The sequence below is a fragment of the Vipera berus genome, assembly GCF_964194415.1.
Source record: "Vipera berus genome assembly, chromosome: 10".
NCBI lineage: Eukaryota > Metazoa > Chordata > Lepidosauria > Squamata > Viperidae > Vipera > Vipera berus.
The window spans coordinates 16,440,393-16,458,146 of NC_138213.1; the positions used below are offsets into that span (position 1 = coordinate 16,440,393).

The window sequence follows — 17,754 nt, forward strand, 5'->3', positions numbered from 1 at the left end:
TTATGCTGGAAGGAGAGGTGTAGCTAGTTCCAGGAACTAGCTTGGAATTGTTACACAGCTGCAGGTGTAATAAGCTTGACCTCCCCCAAGTTCCATGAAGGGATCTGGTCATTCCCAGTGGTAGGTAAGAAGTCTGAGGAGATTCTTGTAATATAGGTGGAAAGCAATAAAGTAGATTACAGAGCTGTTCCCGATTGGCTCTGACTGCTTGCACTTGACATAAATGGCAAATTTAAGCTGAAGACCTTTACTAATAAGTGTTAATTTTCTTAAACCCAACCCATAACTACTCTTCTCCAAAGTTTTTCTATTGTTATAGTTGCCTAGAAGAAAGGAAGAAGCTAAAACATCCTTATTCACATTTACTACTAAAACAATAGTGAACAGCGGTAAGGCATGGAATGATATGGGAAGGATGGCATATGGAATATCCCACCATTCAGCGCAGTTCACTAAGACCTTAATAAAAGCTAATTAGCAGGGGGTTGAAATGGAAGACCTCCAAGGTTCCTTCCACAGCCAATTATTCTAACCTCTATGGAACCGATCCTTACCTAAGATTTTGCTGACCAACGGTGGCCTTTTGGAAACAGGCAAGTAGACCCCCATGAAGTAGACTGGAATTCCAGAGAGTGCAATTCCAATGCCAATGAGAGAATTAACGGTGTCACTATAGAGTGGCACAACCACTAAAAAAATTGAGCACATACAGAAGACGATTGGGAAAAACAGGCTCAGCTGGAAAACAAAAACACAGCACTGAATAAGGAGGAGGAAATGTAAGAAGTCATGCTCCAATTTACAATTTTTCCCACAGTCATTAGAGGAAGTTCTCAACTTACCACCATCTGTTTAGCAACCACTTGGAGTTACACGTCTGATCGCCATTTTGAAGCTTCCCAACCAGCTTCCAACAAGAAAGTCAATAGGTAGGGAAAGCCAGATTGGTTTAACGACTGCATGACTCACTTAATGACTGCAGTGATTCACTTAACTGTGGCAAAAAGGTAATAAAATCAGGCCTGGTTCACTTAACAACCACCTTGCTTAGGAATGGAAATTCTGGTCCCAGTTGTGGTTGTGAGTTGAGGACTAGCTGTTCTGTCTCCAGAAATGACCTTTCACCCATCCAGTAATTGCTAATCCACAAAAAACACCAGGATCATCCATAATACACTAAAGTACAGTGGTACCTTGGTACTCGACTACATTGATACTACATTTGATACTCGACTGCTTTGAAAGTCATTGAATTTGATACTCAACTACATTGAAAATCATTGAATTTGGTACTCGAGTGCTTTGAAAGTCATTGAATTCAGTACTTGAACTACACTGAGTCATTGAATTTGATAGTCGACCGCATTGAAAGTCATTGAATTCGGTACTCAACAACATTGAAAATCATTGAATTTGGTACTCGAGTGCTTTGAAAGTCATTGAATTCAGTACTTGACTACATTGAAAGTCATTGAATTTGATACTCGACTACATTGAAAGTCATTGAATTTGGTACTCGAGTGCTTTGAAAGTCATTGAATTCAGTACTCGACGCATTCTAATAGTAATAGCAATAGCACTTAGACTTATATACCACTTCATAGTGCTACACAGCCCTCTCGAAGCGGTTTACAGAGTCAGTATTTTGCCCCCAACAATCTGCCTCCTTGTGAGACCGACCTCGGAAGGATGGAAGGCTGAGTCAATCCTGAGCCGGTGAGAATCGAACTGCCAAACTGCTGGCAGCCGGCAGTCAGCAGAAGTAGCCTGCAGTACTGCATTCTAACCACTGCGCCACCATGGATCATAATGTGAAAATTTTGTCCCGGTACTCATTGTGTATTTGGTATTCAATGCACAAACTAGAACTTGTCAGAATCACTACCCTTTCCAGTTTGGTTGGTACTCATCGTTTTGGGTTCTCCCAGAACCAATTAATGACGAGTACCGTGGTACCCCCTCTAGTCTTAATCTCTTTGCAAAAAAAATCAGTGATTGCTTTTACATAAATGATGGGTTTAATCTTGTGTCATTCCTACCTTGAGTGGTCGATGCCGATCCGGTTGCTTCCAGCGAAGGTAGAGCTGTCCAGCGATGGACAAGCCGACAAAGAACCAATAGCTGAAACTGAAGTAGTTAATCAGCAAAAAGACATCTTCTACGGTCAAGTAGATGAGGGTCATAGTACACTGTTAGAATAGATAAGAGAAAGCCATGAAAAATCCCAAGCACAACGTTTTCTGAATTCTATACAGCAGCAGCACTTCGGCTGACTTACTCTTTTGGCAGTCAGGTCACTTTGGGGCTAAAACGTAATTCATGCAGGTGGTCCTCGACTTAGGACCTCAATGGAGCCCCAAACCTCCATTGTTAAGTGAGCTTTGCCCCCATTTTACGACCCGTCTTGCCACAACTGTTAAGTGAATCATTGCCGTTGATAAGTTAGTAACAGGGTTGTTAAGTCAATCTGGCTTCCTCCCTTGACTTTGCTTGTCAGAAGGTTGCAAAAGGGAGATCCCATGACCTTAGGACACAGTAACGGTCATAAGTATGAATTAACTGCCAAGCATCTGAGTTTTGACCAGACGATTACAGGGATGCTACCAAGGTGGTAAGTGTGAAAAATGGTCCTTAGGTCACTTTTTTCAGCACCCTTGTAACTTTGAACGGTCACTAAATCAACTACTGCAAGTCGAAGACTATCTGTACTATGTTTTATTGATACAGGTAGTTCTCAACCTACAACCGCTCATTTAGTGACTGTTTGAAGTTACAACGGCCCTGAAAACAGTGACTTAGGACCCTTTTTCATACCTACGACTGTTGCAGCATCCCTGGGGGTCACGTGATTTACATTTGGATGTTTGGCAACTGGATCGTATTTATGACAGTTGTAGTGTCCGGGGGTGGGGGGGTGGGGCAGGCATGGGATCCCCTTTTTGGGACCTTCTGACAAGCCAAGTCAATGGGGAAGCCAGATTCCCTTCACAACTGCAGCGATTTGCTTAACAGCCAGGGCAAAAAAAAGTCATAAAATAGGGCACAGCTCACTTAGCAAATGCCTTGCCCAACAACGGAAATGTAGGGCTCCACTGAGGACTCTCTGCACATCCGCTAAGCCTGGCTCCCATTGAAAACGATATTGCAGCACACAGTGAAATCAGTAAGGTTGGGCCTCCTCTCCAGGACCACAGCGTGAGATTCTGTGGGATTTCAGAGACCGAATCCAGTCCTTTCTTTGGAGCGTCCATTGCATGCAAGTGTCTTGCTGGCAACGGAATAAGGGAGAAAATAAGAGCAGCAGGCAGGAGCAGATTTAGATTCGTTGATTTCCAGGGTTCTAAAGATCTTCAGTGTTTTGAGGCAAGGCAGAAAGCCAGGGTTAGAATGCAGTCTCATCTTGTCTTCCCCATTCCTCACCGTCATTATCCCCTGTAGAAGACTTTTAAGTGACAGGGTTTGATCCCAGAAAACCACCAAAACTTGTTTTTTCTGCAGTCATAATACCTCTTTAATGTGGATAATGGACAGAGATAATAGAATAGAATAGAATAGAATAGAATAGAATAGAATAGAATAGAATAGAATAGAATAGAATAGAATAGAATAGAATAGAATAGAATAGAATAGAATAGAATATGGGATAGAATAGAATAGAATAGAATTATGGAATAGAATGGAATGGGATGGGATGGGATGGAATGGAATGGAATGGAATGGAATGGAATGGAATAGAATAGAATAGAATAGAATAGAATAGAATAGAATAGAATGGAATGGAATGGAATGGAATGGAATGGAATGGAATGGAATAAATAGAATAGAATATAGAGTAGAGAACAGAACAGAACAGGACAGAATAGAGAATATAGAATAGAATATAGAATAGAACAGAACAGAGCTAAAAGGGAGCTCGGAGGTCTTCTAGTCCAGCCCCCCACTCAAGCAGGAGGACCTATATACCATCTCAGACAGGTGAATGTCTAGCCTCTTCTTAAAAATCTCCAGTGATGGAGTGCTCACAATTTCTGGGGGTAAGCTGTTCCACTGGTTGATTGTGCTCACTGTCAGAAAATTTCTCCTTAATTCTAGGTTGCTTCTCTGGAATTAAGTCGATAAGGATTTTCTAAACCTCGGGAGAGTTTTTGCATCCTAACCCGTCTGAAACATGATCGGGAGATCAGACATTGGATTCCAATTGCCACTGCATATTTTTGCTGCATTTTTCCCCAAGATTTCTCACCCTTTTTCCACTACCACCACCCTACTCCAAAAAGACTTAAAGGCCAGTGGAAAAACCCCTGTCAACTCTGTCCATTATCCACATTAAAGAGGTATTATGACTGCAGACAAAACAAGCTTTGGCAGTTTTCTGGGATCAAACCCTTTCACTTAAACGTCTTCTACAGTAGATAGTTCTGCAGTGTGGAATGAGTATAAGGGACTGAATTATTATTTCTTTTAATGACCCTGTAATCCAGGGGTCTTCAAACTTGGCTCCTTTAAGACTTGTGGACTTCAACTCCCAGAATTCCTCAGCCAGCCATGTCCACAAGTCTTAACGGAGCCAAGTCTGGAGACCCCTGCTGTAATCCCTTGCATTAGGATGGAGTCGGGGTGACTGAACAGAGCTTGAGCGTTTACTGGCCGGATGCCCTTCCTGAGGCCTACGTGGAGTTCGCGTTGCGCCCAGAGAGAGAAATATCTGCCACTGCCTGGGATCGAATCCACAGCCTCCTGGTTGTGAAGCGAGAGCTCCACCTGAATAATCACAGTAAATTGGCTTACATTGAAGAAAAGAGCTGGGACGGGTGTAAACCTTCCAATATGGATCATGGATAGGAGGTCAGGCAGATGGCCTTCACGGGATCCGACGAAGAAGAGCCTGAATAAAAGAGACAGCACGCTTAATATCCTGTGTGGTAGAAAACTAAGAACAGTCCGCAAATTCTCTCTCCATGCTTTGTAGTAAACAAAGTGAGAATTATCTGTCTCAACAGTCAGAAAATTCCATTTAGAGCACTGTTTCTCAACCTTGGCAGCTGAAAGATGGGTAGACTTCAACTCCCAGAATTCCCCAGCTAACCTTATTTAAAACAGCACATTTATGCTGGGTGGTGGCGAGGAGGGGAGGGAACTGACATTGAGAATAGGGAATAGATACAAAGCACAGGTTGTGCCCCAAAACACCTTTGTGGTTTTCACCACAAGAGGCATTTTCTAGAGAGAAACAATAGACAACCACAAATGGCTACTCCAGCAGGCCTTAGGGATGGGTATGGTTTCAATTGTCTCCTTCTGCAGTGGGATTAAGTAGACAATCCCAGGGCAGCAGGAGATAATTAAAGTATTTTGTTTGTCTCTCCGCTTGTTTTACTGCTGATTCTTATGGTTTTGATCCTGGGTACACACGACTGATATAGCAGATATTTAGAATCAGCATTAATGAGAATGGGATATAAGCTGAAGTAGATAAACAAATTGCAAATGATATGACGCATTTCCTGTTTCAGATAAACAGAAACTGTGCTTGGAAAGCCTTAAAAAAATCAAATCTGAAACTAAATGACATGTAGTCCTCAATGTGCGTCCACAATGCAGCCCAAAATTTCTGTTGCTAAGCGAACAGAGATTAAATGAATTTTGCCCCATTTTACGACTTTTCTTGCCACAGTCGTTAAGTGAATATGGTTGTTAAGTGAATCTGGCTTCCCCAATGACTTTGTTTGTCAGAAGGTTGCAAAAGGGGATCACGTGACCCCGGGATGCTGCAACCGTCATAAATATGAGCCAGTTGCTTATGGTCTGAATTTTGATCACGTGACCCTGGGGATGCTGCAAAGGTCATAAGTGTGAAAAATGGGCATAAGTAAGTTTTTCAATGCAGTTGTAACTTTGAAATGGTCACTAAATGATCTGTTGTAAGTCGAGGACTACTTGTATATCTTCAATAAGCTTCGACATAGGACATTCTTGTGGTTAGGGGTATACAGCTTTAAGTACGCGGAAGCAAAATTAAATTGTTGTTCTTTTACCTGGATGAGGCTAAAATAGAGGCATTCAGTCCCCCAAAACAGGACAAGGCAACAGCTATCGGAATGGTCCAGCTGAAAATCCCAAATACTTGGTCAGCAAAGGTCTAACAAGATAGAAGAGAAAAGGGAGGAAAAATTAGAATGCATTTAACACTCACTGGAGCAGAGATTTCAAAATGTTAAAAGTTCAGGAAGTTCGCAGCCAGTCTCTGTTTGTGTCTGTCTGGCACTGAAGTTCAGCTGCAGTCAAACAATTTCAGAAACAAATTTCAGTCTGAATTTATTGTTGGGAACGCCCGATGCATAGAAATCATTGCACACATTCTGTGCAGATTAGATTGCTATACTATTCATCTTCTCTTTGCTCATAAGCAATATTCCAAATTACCCATTTGGCCCCAAACACCACTAAATTAAATAATATGTGAGAATAATTTTCTGATACCTTGCTTAGAGAGAAAGAAAACAGTTAAATCTTTTTCTAAGAGATATACTCGATATAAAACTCCCTTTTTACCACCCTGTAATCCTTTAATTCAGGGTAGAGTTGGGGCAACTGGATGGAGCTGAATCTTTACTGGCTGGCTGCCCTTCCTGACACCTATGCAGAGTCCACAGCAGATATTTTTTTTTATTTTTGCCCTAGGAGAGAAATATCTGCTGCTACCTAGGATTGAACTCTCAACTTATCAAGTGGGAGGAGAGCATCTCCACCACTAGACCATCATGTCGGTTAGATATATGCTGTATAATATATAGATATAATGGTGTGTGTGTGTGTGTGTGTGTGTGTTTGTGTGTGTTTGTGTGTGTTTATATGCTTTCCTAATCCACTTTCTTATTTTGTTCTACCTCTCTTAGCCCTACTCAAGACATATCTTGAACGTTTTTCCCCTCGTGATCAGCTGAAAAGTAAACTATTCCCAGTCTCTAACAAATGCGTGTATTTACCACAGTAGCAGCATTTGGTATCTACGTCTGCAGATCTGGGTTTTTTCATCTCACCCCTGGACCTAACGGACTTTAAATCCCAATTTACGCCAATATATTGTCATTCTGTGACTGCCATTCAACGTCTACACCTTATCCATAACCCAATGACTGGCAAACTACCACAAACAATTTTCTCACCATCAGTAGTACCCAATAACTGTTTTTTTCCCCTGCAATCTCTGGAACATCCCAGAATGAGAACAAACAAGTTTTTTCACTTAGGAATTTTGTGATTTTAAGTATTTGAGAGCAGGGTTGGGGCAAAACACGTATGTCGAAAAAGAACGCTAAAGGGTTCATGTCCCTGAAATCAATGTTGCACGGATAAAAAAAAATGTGGCCTCTGGAACTTGGAAAAAAAGAAGTTCAACCCTTCCAGAGTGATTAATTTCACTTAATTCAGCTGGCACCCAAGGTGCAGTTATGAGGGATGGGGGAGGCTGCAGAAGTTGAGATAGGGAGGATTGCCAAAGTTAATTGCCGTCCTTTGTTTAAACCTGCTCACTCTTTAAAACAGAATAGAGCACAAATGAGAACTGGGACCAACTGTAACTTTAGTATGTCAACAAACCTGGCAAAGTACAATGGCGAATAAACCTGCTTTTCACAGCAGGAGGTAAGGACTCAGCAGAATAGAACAGAATATTCTTTATTGGCCAAGTGTGACTGGACACACAGTTTATTCACTGGTGCATACGTTCTCAGTCTACATACAGACAACAAAGTAATATAGTCATAAGATACCAACAGGAGAAGGCAGTAGGAAAACAAAATAAAAGAATAACAGGGTTGGAAGGGACCTTGGAGGTCTTCTAGTCCAACCTCCTGCTCAGGCAGGACACCCCATAATGTATCCTATATAGTTTCAGACAAAGGGCTATCCAATCTCTTCTCAAAAGCCTCCAGTGTTGGAGCACCCACAACTTCTGGAGGCAAGCCGTTCCCCTGATTAATTGTTCATAATGATAGGAAATTTCTCCTGAGTTCTAGCTCTAGGAAAGAAGAGGGGGATAGTTGGAATTCAGTCCTACTACCTGGGTAAATCTCCTTAGACATAAGACAGCGCCGTTGGAATCGGGTGTTAGGCATAGTGATAGAATAAGGGAAAAAGCTCTCTCTGTGTCCAGTTGTTTTGCCATGCAGTCTAAGTCTTTTAGTGTCTGTTTTCCCAAAAAGAGTTACATATCTGGATTCATTTGATAGGGGGGAAAGCCACTTTGAGCTTCTGTATTCCATATTTTTAGAGATGTGCAATAAAAATAAATAAATCCTTATTTGGGTCCATTTTCACAAGATTGCAAGCACCAACTATAAAGCTTAACCTTAATCCTCCACAAACGGAACAATACATCAGAAAGAATGCGTCTGGAGATCTCAACATGATAATCTCAATGTAAAAGGTATAGTTGTGTCAGTTGTGTCCAATTTTACGATGCTCATCTCAAGTTTCTTGGCCCAGGGAGACAGCGTTGTCCAAAGACAATTTCCCTGGTCACGTGGCCAGCATGTCTATACACCCAAGGCGCAAGGAACTCTGTTACCTTCCGACCAAAGTGGTACCTATTTATCTACTCGCATTTGCCTGCTTTCAAATGGCTAGGTAGGCAGGAGCTGGGGCAAGGAACAGGAGCTCACCCCATCGCGTGGTGCTCAGGTCTCAAACCCCTGCTGGCAGCTCTCCAGCTGACAACCTCAGCATCTTCAACCACTGAGCCACTGGGTTCCCCCCTCCCATCTCAAAGTATGAATGGACAAATATGTACATACCGGAGCTCACGAAACAAGAGGTATTCAGTGAAACACATGGCTCTTGCTAAATTAAATGGAATCACAGAAAATACTGTCCCAGGACAGCAACGTATATAGAGAAAACTGCAGCCAGTCCGGGCAGTCCTTGACTTACAACTGGTTGCTTAGCAACTGTTTGAAGTTATGATGGATCTCCTCAAAAGAAACTTATAAGCTGGTTTCGAAATTCCCGGTATCACCCTCCAACTATCAGGTGACCGTTTGCAGCTGTTTGCAGCACTTTGTGGTTATTTGGCCACAATTTAGGATGTTTTGCCAGAAATTCGGCCTTTCTTTTGAGTTTCTGTCAAAATCCAGCCCATAGCAAACAGTGGGCTCACTTAACAACTATGGGGTTCGCTTTAACTGCAGCGTCCACTTAATGACTGCTGCAAAAAAACCATCATAAGGTCGGGTCTAGTCACATAGGGACCCATTTTAAAATTTTCACAGCTTACAACTGTAATTGCTAGGCTCAATTCTGGTCACAAGTCATTACATTCGCTGAACAAAGTTCAGAATTAGGAGCAGCAACAGGGTGGAGGTAAATGCTATTATCATCAGTGATCTAAACATGTCTGAGCTCATGATAAGCACCTGGCCATCTCTTCCACAGATGTTCCACCCACTCAGTCTTTATTTATTTTTCCTGCAGATAGATGAATCATTGATAACCGATGAAGAATTCCTAGGTGCAGTAAATAAGAAGTTGGTGCTGATCACAGGCCTGTCCGTTGGCAGTCTGACAGATGGGTCTCCCTATCTGTAGGATCTGTACTCAACGGTTCACATTTTCGCGGTGGTGACTGGAAGCTAAACCGTTCGATGAACTGGGAACATCTAAGCTAATGAAGAGGAAGACTTAGGAGTCACATGATAGCAATCTTCCAGTACTTGAGACACTGCCATAGTAAACATCAAGCAGTCCCTGTGGATTTTATTCCACTAGTCATTGCCGACTACACGGGGTGATGCTCATCTCCGTTTCAAGGCCATTGAGCCAAACACTGTCCAAAGACATTTCCACGGTCATGTGACCAGCATGACATTATGGAGCGCTGTTACCTGATCACCGAAGTGGTACCTATGCATCTACTCGCCTCTGCATGCTTTTGAATTACTAGTTTGGCAGGAGCTGGGATGAGGACAGGCGCTCATCCCCTCACATGGCGCTCAGGTCTCGAACCGGGCTGCCGGCTTTCCAGCCAATAAGCCCAGCATCTTAACCTCTGAGCCACCAAGCTGTCCTATCATAGAAAAGAGGTGGTAGATTTGATCTCCAAAGCACCTGAGGGCAGGGTAAGTATAATGGGTAGAAAAACATCAGAGAGAGAGATGCAACCTGAAAATAAGGAGGACAGTGAGAATAATTAATCAGCGGAATAGCTTGCCTCCTGGAGTTGTGGGTGCTCCATTGCTGGGAGTTTTAAGAAAAGTTTGGACAGCCATTTAACTGGGATGGAATAAGTTCTCCTGCCTTGAGCAGGGGGTTGGACTAGAAGACCTCCAAGAAGAAGACCTCCAAGGTCCCTTCCAGCCCTATGATTCTACATGCTACTTCCAACTTGGCTAACACAAATGCAGAAATACTCCTCAAGAATTTCCTGAGAGTGACAACAATCAACCAGCGGAACGTCTTGCCACCAGAAGTTGTGGGTGCTCCATCACTGAAGGTTTTTAAAGAGGAGACAGGATAGCCATTTATCTGGAATGTTAGAGGGTCTTCTGCTTGAGCAGGGGATTGGCTAAAAGACCTCCAAGCTGCCTTTCTCTTATTCTGTATTTATCATACTAAAAAAATTAGCTGCTGTTGCCTGCATTCACTCTGAGGCCGGGTGGCTTTTAGCCTCTTATCTTTTTCAGGAAACTTTTGTTCATCCAATGCATTTGAGCAGTCAAGTTGACTGAGTTTATTCTGCCTGAGAAGCATTTCCTATCGAAATATAAATTTTTGAGTTTTGAGGGTTACCAAAGCAACTCTGCTCTTGTCCAGAAGAAAAATGGGACTCTTGAAACAGAAACGAACACTTCTTAATGCATTAATACCTCAACTAGAATTTAAAGGTGTAGCTTAAAGGAAGTCACAACATTAAGGTACAGATTAAATAGAACTGTTATTGCAGAACCATAAATGTATCATCAATATATCACAACTACAGGCTTGCTCAGTGAAGCAAACATACATGATTAAGCACAGCAATTACTTGTTTATCAGATTGTAACTGATACACTGAAATTGTTTGGCTTAATTTGTTTCTGCTCTAGGCCTGGGCAAGGTTTCTCAGCCAAATAAACACAACATAAGCAAGTGGAATCTTGCTCAAAACTCATCTCATCTTTCCATTGGTTCCTTTTGTAATTTAACAGGGCCAGAAAAATCTTTATTTACATGCTTTTGAACAGAGAAACAAGCCAGCCTCTAAGGGTTTTATCCTTAAAAACGGAAGAAATTCAGAGGTTAAAACAAGACCAAGAAAATAAGTCTATGGGTAGAAAGTATGGATGTGCAAAAAAGTAAAATAAAAATGGAATCAAAATAGAAAATGGCACATACTTTCTTCTAAAGATCCTCACTAAACTTCACTTAAACTGTCATTACTTTTAACAAATGTGTGCCACTGAATGGAGAAGTACGCTTGTTTCATAGGTAGTCCTTGATTCACAACAGTAAGCTTGGAATTGTGCTTGTAAAAAATTTCGGCCGTTCAGTGGCTCTAAAGGTGGCCCGGTTGCCAAGCGCCCCGAATGCAATCCACAGGTCTGTGGTGTGTGCATGCGTGTGCACACGTTCAGCCATCAGCATTTAAAAATGGGGGTCATACCCGCTTTTGGCAGTCCATATCACCTTAAACTGTTGCTAAGCAACCAGTTAAGTGAAGACTACCTGCTAATTGTTCAGTGTGTGTGTGTGTGTGTGTGTGTGTGTACTGCCTTACTTTGTGCTCAAGCAGGGGGCTGGGCTAGAAGACTTCCAGGGTCCCTTCTAGCCCTATGAGTCTATGATTCTCAGGTGAAAAATGTTCATTTTTGAGGGTGAAGGTTTGTTCTCCCAGCTTGGAGAATGAGCCTTCACTCTCATCCTCCACCCAAACTACAGATATTCGCCACTATGGCAAATGTTCATTTATAATTAATAATAATAATAATAATAATAATAATAATAATAATAATAATAATAATAATAATAATAATAATAATAATAATAATAATAATATAATAAATAATAACAAGAAGAAGAAGAAGAAGAAGAAGAAGAAGAAGAAGAAGAAGAAGAAGAAGAAGAAGTAGTAGTAGTAGTAGTAGTAGTAGTAGTAGTAGTAGTTGGAAGGGACCTTGGAGGTCATCTAGTCCAACCCCCCTGCTCAGGCAGGAAACCCTATACCATTTCAGACAAATGGCTGTCCAGTCTCTTCTTAAAAACTTCCAGTGTTGGAGCATTCACCACTTCTGGGGGCAGGTTGTTCCACTGGTTAATTGTTCTAACTGTCAGGAAGTTTCTCCTTAGTTTCAGGTTGCTTCTCTCCTTGACTAGTTTCCATCCGTTGCGTCTTGTCCTGCTTTCAGGTGCTTTGGAGAATAGCTTGACTCCCTCTTCTTTGTGGCAGCCCCTGATATACTGGAACACTGCTATCATGTCACCCCTCACCCTTCTCTTCATTAAACTACACATACCCAATTCCAGCAACCGTTCCCTATATGTTTTAGCCTCCAGTCCCCCAATCATCTTTGTTGCTCTTCTCTGTACTCTTTCTAGAGTCTCGACATCTTTTTTACATCGTAGTGACCAAAACTGGATGCAGTATTCCAGGTGTGGCCTTACCAAGGCATTGTAAAGTGGTATTAGTACTTCACGTGATCTTGATTCTATCCCTCTGTTAATGCAGCCTAGCACTGTGTTGGCTTTTTTGGCAGCTGCAGCACACTGCTGGCTCATATTTAAGTGATTGTTCTGTACAAGGTCTCATCAGCAACGAACCCACAGATATCACTTTCAACCTGCTAAAAGCAGAAATGTTCCTCGTTTCACTGCAATTTTAGTAAAGTGTTTAGGTCCGTGGGTCTCTTAAGCTACCCTGAGGTGTTAGGAAACTAGGCCCAATTTGCCAGCCTCTCCATCAGAATCACCCACAGGGAGGGACAGAACACAAATGACATTAATTGCCTTTTCCTCCTTTTAAAATCAAAAGGGTTTTACCTTAAAATCACAGCTGAGGGTAACTGATGGTTTAATCCAATAAATCTTCACTTAGTTTAGTACACATTTCACCTCAGCCTCCTGATTAAACATCAAAATCAGAGGAAATGCAATTTCCCCGATTAGTCACCAGGTATATCAAGCTCCAACAATATTTCTAAACCGAAATGAGTGCCAAATCACTCCAGGATAAAAGGTATTAACTCGGTTTTCTCTTTTCTTTCAAGCGGAAAAGTTAAACAGTTATCAAGCTATTAACAACTGGGGGGGGGGGATAGAAATGAGGTCATTGCAATGACAGGAGAGCCACAATAGCCCAATATAAAAAAAAAATTTCAGGCAGATGCACAGACTCAAAAGCCAAATCCTAACAATTTATATAATAAGGACAGACTTACCACCGCGACTGCATCGCTAGAAAGTATAGCATTAATATCCAGCACTGTATAGTAAGCTATATTGGTCAAGATGTAGATAATTGTCACAATTGGCATAGAAATAGCAATAGCTAGAGGCAGATTCCTGGACAAATAAAACAAAAAAGAAAATACTTCAGCATTAGTCACTAGGCACCCAACAAACAACTGCTTGAAGCCTGGAATATCGTCTGCTCATATTTACAGTGATTACAGAACCATGTGAAAGTTTAAGAAATGCATTAAAGCACATTAGGTTTTTCAAGAAGTGCTTTATTTACATTATTCTGGGACCCATCTGTTCCAGAGGCTGTAAATGTGTACTGATTATAGCACACCAGAGGCTCACATGATGTGAGGATCACATCAGAAACCCACATTCTATATTCCTTCCCAGTCACTGTATACGAAAAGTCAACATATTGAAAAAGGAGAATATTTCACAGGGTTGAAATGTGGGGTCCTTGGTACTTTCTGAGCTTAGTGATCTTCTTGCAGATGTTTCATTGCCCAAGTAGTTAACACCATCAGTGCTAGAAAGAAGAAGGAGGAGGAGGAGGAGGAGGAGGAGGAGGAGGAGGAGGAGGAAGAGAAGGAGGAAGACTGTGGATCCTTGGGGCTCTCATCTCTTCTCCCTGTTTTTGTTCCATAAAATTTCTTTCAGACCACAGCTCTTGGTATTGCCAGTCCAAATGCACGGTATAACTATTTTATCCTTCTTTGCTTAATGTTATTGGATTTAAAAAAGTGGAAAAGCAGGTAGTAATTTACAAGAAAGTGATAATTTGGGAACAATAATTGCATAACCTAATACTAGAGGTAAGACTGATTAACTAGGAATCTATCTGTTTGGAATATTTTGTCAGGCATGAAAGAGCGGGTCCACACCTGAGGTGTAGTTAAACCGATTTATTGCTACTCATGCCGATGCACAGGAATATTCTGAATAAAAGTTAGGAGCCAGTTGGAATTAGATAAAGGTCAATGGAATTCAAGGGAGGTTGGATTTAATTCACTTGTGACTATGAAGGGATTCTAGGCTGATCCCTCTTTTAACTCTGTCCCCAGATTCTGCCACTCCTTCTCCTACATACCTACAGTATAACATATATACAGTACTTACCACTGTTATCACACCTTGCAATTTTTAAATCAAACTGTACAAAACATTTACAGTTCAACTCTACAACATTATAGAAATTTAAGCCATAAAAAGTGGGTATGCTCAAAGCAATGTTCTATGTTGCCTAACTTTGTTTTAATGAATCTCTTCAACTTCATAATTCAGTCCTTTCCCCCTTGTATTTGCAGGATTCAGAGATACTGATATTGATGCAAACTGTTTCATTTCTGGGATCAAACTCCTTGTCAGCTGAAAACTTGGTGAAGGTCTTTCAAGTTTGTGAGGGTTTTACTTGTTAAAAATTAAACGTTCCAAGAAGCTCTTACCTTTCCGGATTTTTTATTTCTTCAGTTACAAAATTCAGTGTGTCCCAACCTGAGTATGAGAACAAGGCAGAATAAAGTGCAAGAGAAATCCCTCCGAGGTCCCAAGATGATCCCTCAAAAGAGTCCTGAAAATGTTCTGAGTATCCTGGATATAAAAGAAAAACAGACAAATAAATGGAACATACAAAACAAAGTGGTTGGCTTAGGACAACATGACAAGAAAAACGACAGCTCTGCAGAACCCCTGATACCTATAATAGGACATAAGACAATGCCTAATATGATCTCACAAGATTGTTGAATCTGACAAACATTCGGTAATCCTACCAGAAATTTAGCAAGATCCCATACTAAATAACGAATCACAATCAGTAGAACTGATCAATCTGATTGCTGCAGAACGGGATTCCATAAAACCTCAACTCAAAGACATCCATGCTCTCAGCAGTTGCAGGAAATTCAAAATGCCCACTCTTTAAGCAGCCATTTTAAAAAAGGGAGAAAGTCATCTCTCTTTTTTTGGAAATGCAAAAAATAAATAAATAAAATAATATCCCTCTTTGCTTTAATCTAGAGCAGGGGTGTGTGAAGTCAATGTCTTAATTTCGGGTTCATGTCTTAAATGTTCCCATCAGTGCTAGGATTGTAGATGCCTTCTCGTCCAGCTGCTAACTCCCTTATTTGGGATCCATACTTTTTAGACCAAGCACATATTAAACCACCCAACAGACACCATTTAGGGAAGAAATGGTTTCAAAGGTACATGTAACCATCAAGGTTTACTCTTATTTCCTTATTCGGTCTCAGCCCCTGGGAAACAGTTTTGAAACTACTCCAATAAGAAAGACGGAGGTGTCCATTACTAGAGCAACTAACTATTACTGTTTTTGCCTTACTAGATGGTGATGAATGGTAAAAATTCCAAATTCAGTCAGGCAATACATTTAGAACAAAGGTTTACAACCTTGGCAACTTTAAGACTTGTGGACTTCAACTCCCAGAATTCCTCAGCCAGCAAAGTTGAACTCCACAAGTCTTAAAGTTGCCAAGGTTGAGGACCCCTGATTTAAAACACAGAATACAAACTAATAGGGTTGGAAGTGATCTTGGAAGTCTTCTAGTCCATTTCTCTGCTTGGAGACCCTACACCATTTCTAGACAAATGGCTGTCCAATCTCTTCTCAAAAACCTCCGGTGGTGGAGCACCTACAACTTCTGGAGGCAGGTTGTTCCACTGGTTAATTGTTCCCACTCTCAGGAAATTTCTCACTGTTCTAATTGGATCTCTCTTTCATCACCTTTTACCCATTACTTCTTTCCTCACCTTCAGGTGCTTTTTAGAATAGCTCGGCCTCTGTGGCAGCCCCTTAACTATTAGAAGACTGCTATCATATCACCCCTGGTCCTTTTCTTTGCTTGACCAGACATTCTTAGTTCCCTGAATCGTTCATCAAAACACTTCACAATAGCGATTTAAAATCTCTCTTGAAGCTTCATCCAACTGGATGTTGAACAAAAAAGGGGATGCTGGCTTGGTGTTAAAGGTATAAATCCACCTTTAATCTCAGGTATACTAAAAGGAGAGTCATTTTACTAAGCCACGTCCATTCTTCATTTTTCACTACACAAACTATTTTTTCCCCCAAGTTGTGTGTTTTTTGAACAGTGGATATTTTTAAAAAAAAAAATTAAAACCAGCAGTTGTTTTTATTCAGTGTCACTTAGAAAACAAACTGTGAAGTTGCTTCACAGGAGTTTATCTACAATTCTTTGCAATATTTAAAGTGATGACTACAAAACGATGCAAATCGCCTTAATCAATTTCCACATCTTGCCTTCTTAGGAAGAAAGCATGGTGGCTAGTTGCAACAGAGATGGCTATGTTGCAAGGATGGCAAAAGCTAACATAATATGTGCCTTTATTATGATAATGCATTATTCTTCATAGGCCACACTGATGAATAAACAACGTACTGAAGGTATAAACGCATTTTCAGCATAATGGAAATACAGACTTCCTGTTTGCTTGTCCCAGTGTGTGACTGAGATTTCCAAACCAAACAGGAATAAAGAAGTGGGTTTTTTAAACTGAGTATTGTGATAAACCTACAACAGCTCAGATACTGTAGCTCAAAAGAAAAACAGATTAGCAAGGCCAGGTGGCCGAAACTGAACAATAGACAAATAACAAAGGAAAAACACAAGTATGACTAAAGGATTCACAGATCTTGGCTTCAAAATACAAGCAACCTTGTCAGCAATATGCATACAAGGGTCATCAAAACAGCTTTTTAAGGTCATTCCCATTATTGCTTTATAGGCCAAAGTTTGTTCAAACAGTAATATAATTTAAGTACCCTACACATTTCTGGATCAAACTAAATGTGGTATTAACTGGATGAGTTAATAACTGGCTCTCACCCACGCTGAACACCCAGTGCAGAGAACTTCAAACAAGACACAATCTATATATTAAAACAAATCCGTAAATGATTCTACGAGATTTGAAAAGCCGTGTAGAATCAACGGCTTTATTATAAAGTTCCAAAAAGTTGAAGGAAACTGATTGGTCGATCCAGATAACAACGTGAAGCCTTCATTTAGACTCTGAGAAATGTAATAATCACTCACAGCTGCTTCATAGTGAGATGGGAAGGAAGGAAAGAAGGAAGGAAGGAAGGAAGGAAGGAAGGAAGGAAGGAAGGAAGGAAGGAAGGAAGGAAGGAAGGAAGGAAGGAAGGAAGGAAGGAAGGAAGGAAGGAAGGAAGGGACTGGCTTATAGACCTCTAATAAAATGCAGTATAAAACAATAAAGGTCTTAAAAGTTCAATTAAAATTAAACTAAGCAGGATCAAGAGGGAGGGAGGAGGTGGGGTGT

General features: G+C 41.0%; 1 protein-coding gene across 1 annotated transcript in view; it reads right to left on the bottom strand.

The window, feature by feature from the left end:
• The window catches only part of SLC7A6 (solute carrier family 7 member 6), a 41,568-nt gene that overhangs the window by 1,712 nt on the left and 22,102 nt on the right, over window positions 1-17,754 (bottom strand). The window contains exons 4-9 of the mRNA XM_081335713.1: window positions 14,877-15,021; window positions 13,410-13,533; window positions 6,036-6,139; window positions 4,789-4,885; window positions 2,040-2,189; window positions 555-738 (exon numbers count right to left, since the gene is read on the bottom strand). Coding sequence (XP_081191839.1) covers window positions 555-738; window positions 2,040-2,189; window positions 4,789-4,885; window positions 6,036-6,139; window positions 13,410-13,533; window positions 14,877-15,021 — 804 coding nt within the window. The remainder of the gene's footprint in view (window positions 1-554; window positions 739-2,039; window positions 2,190-4,788; window positions 4,886-6,035; window positions 6,140-13,409; window positions 13,534-14,876; window positions 15,022-17,754) is intronic.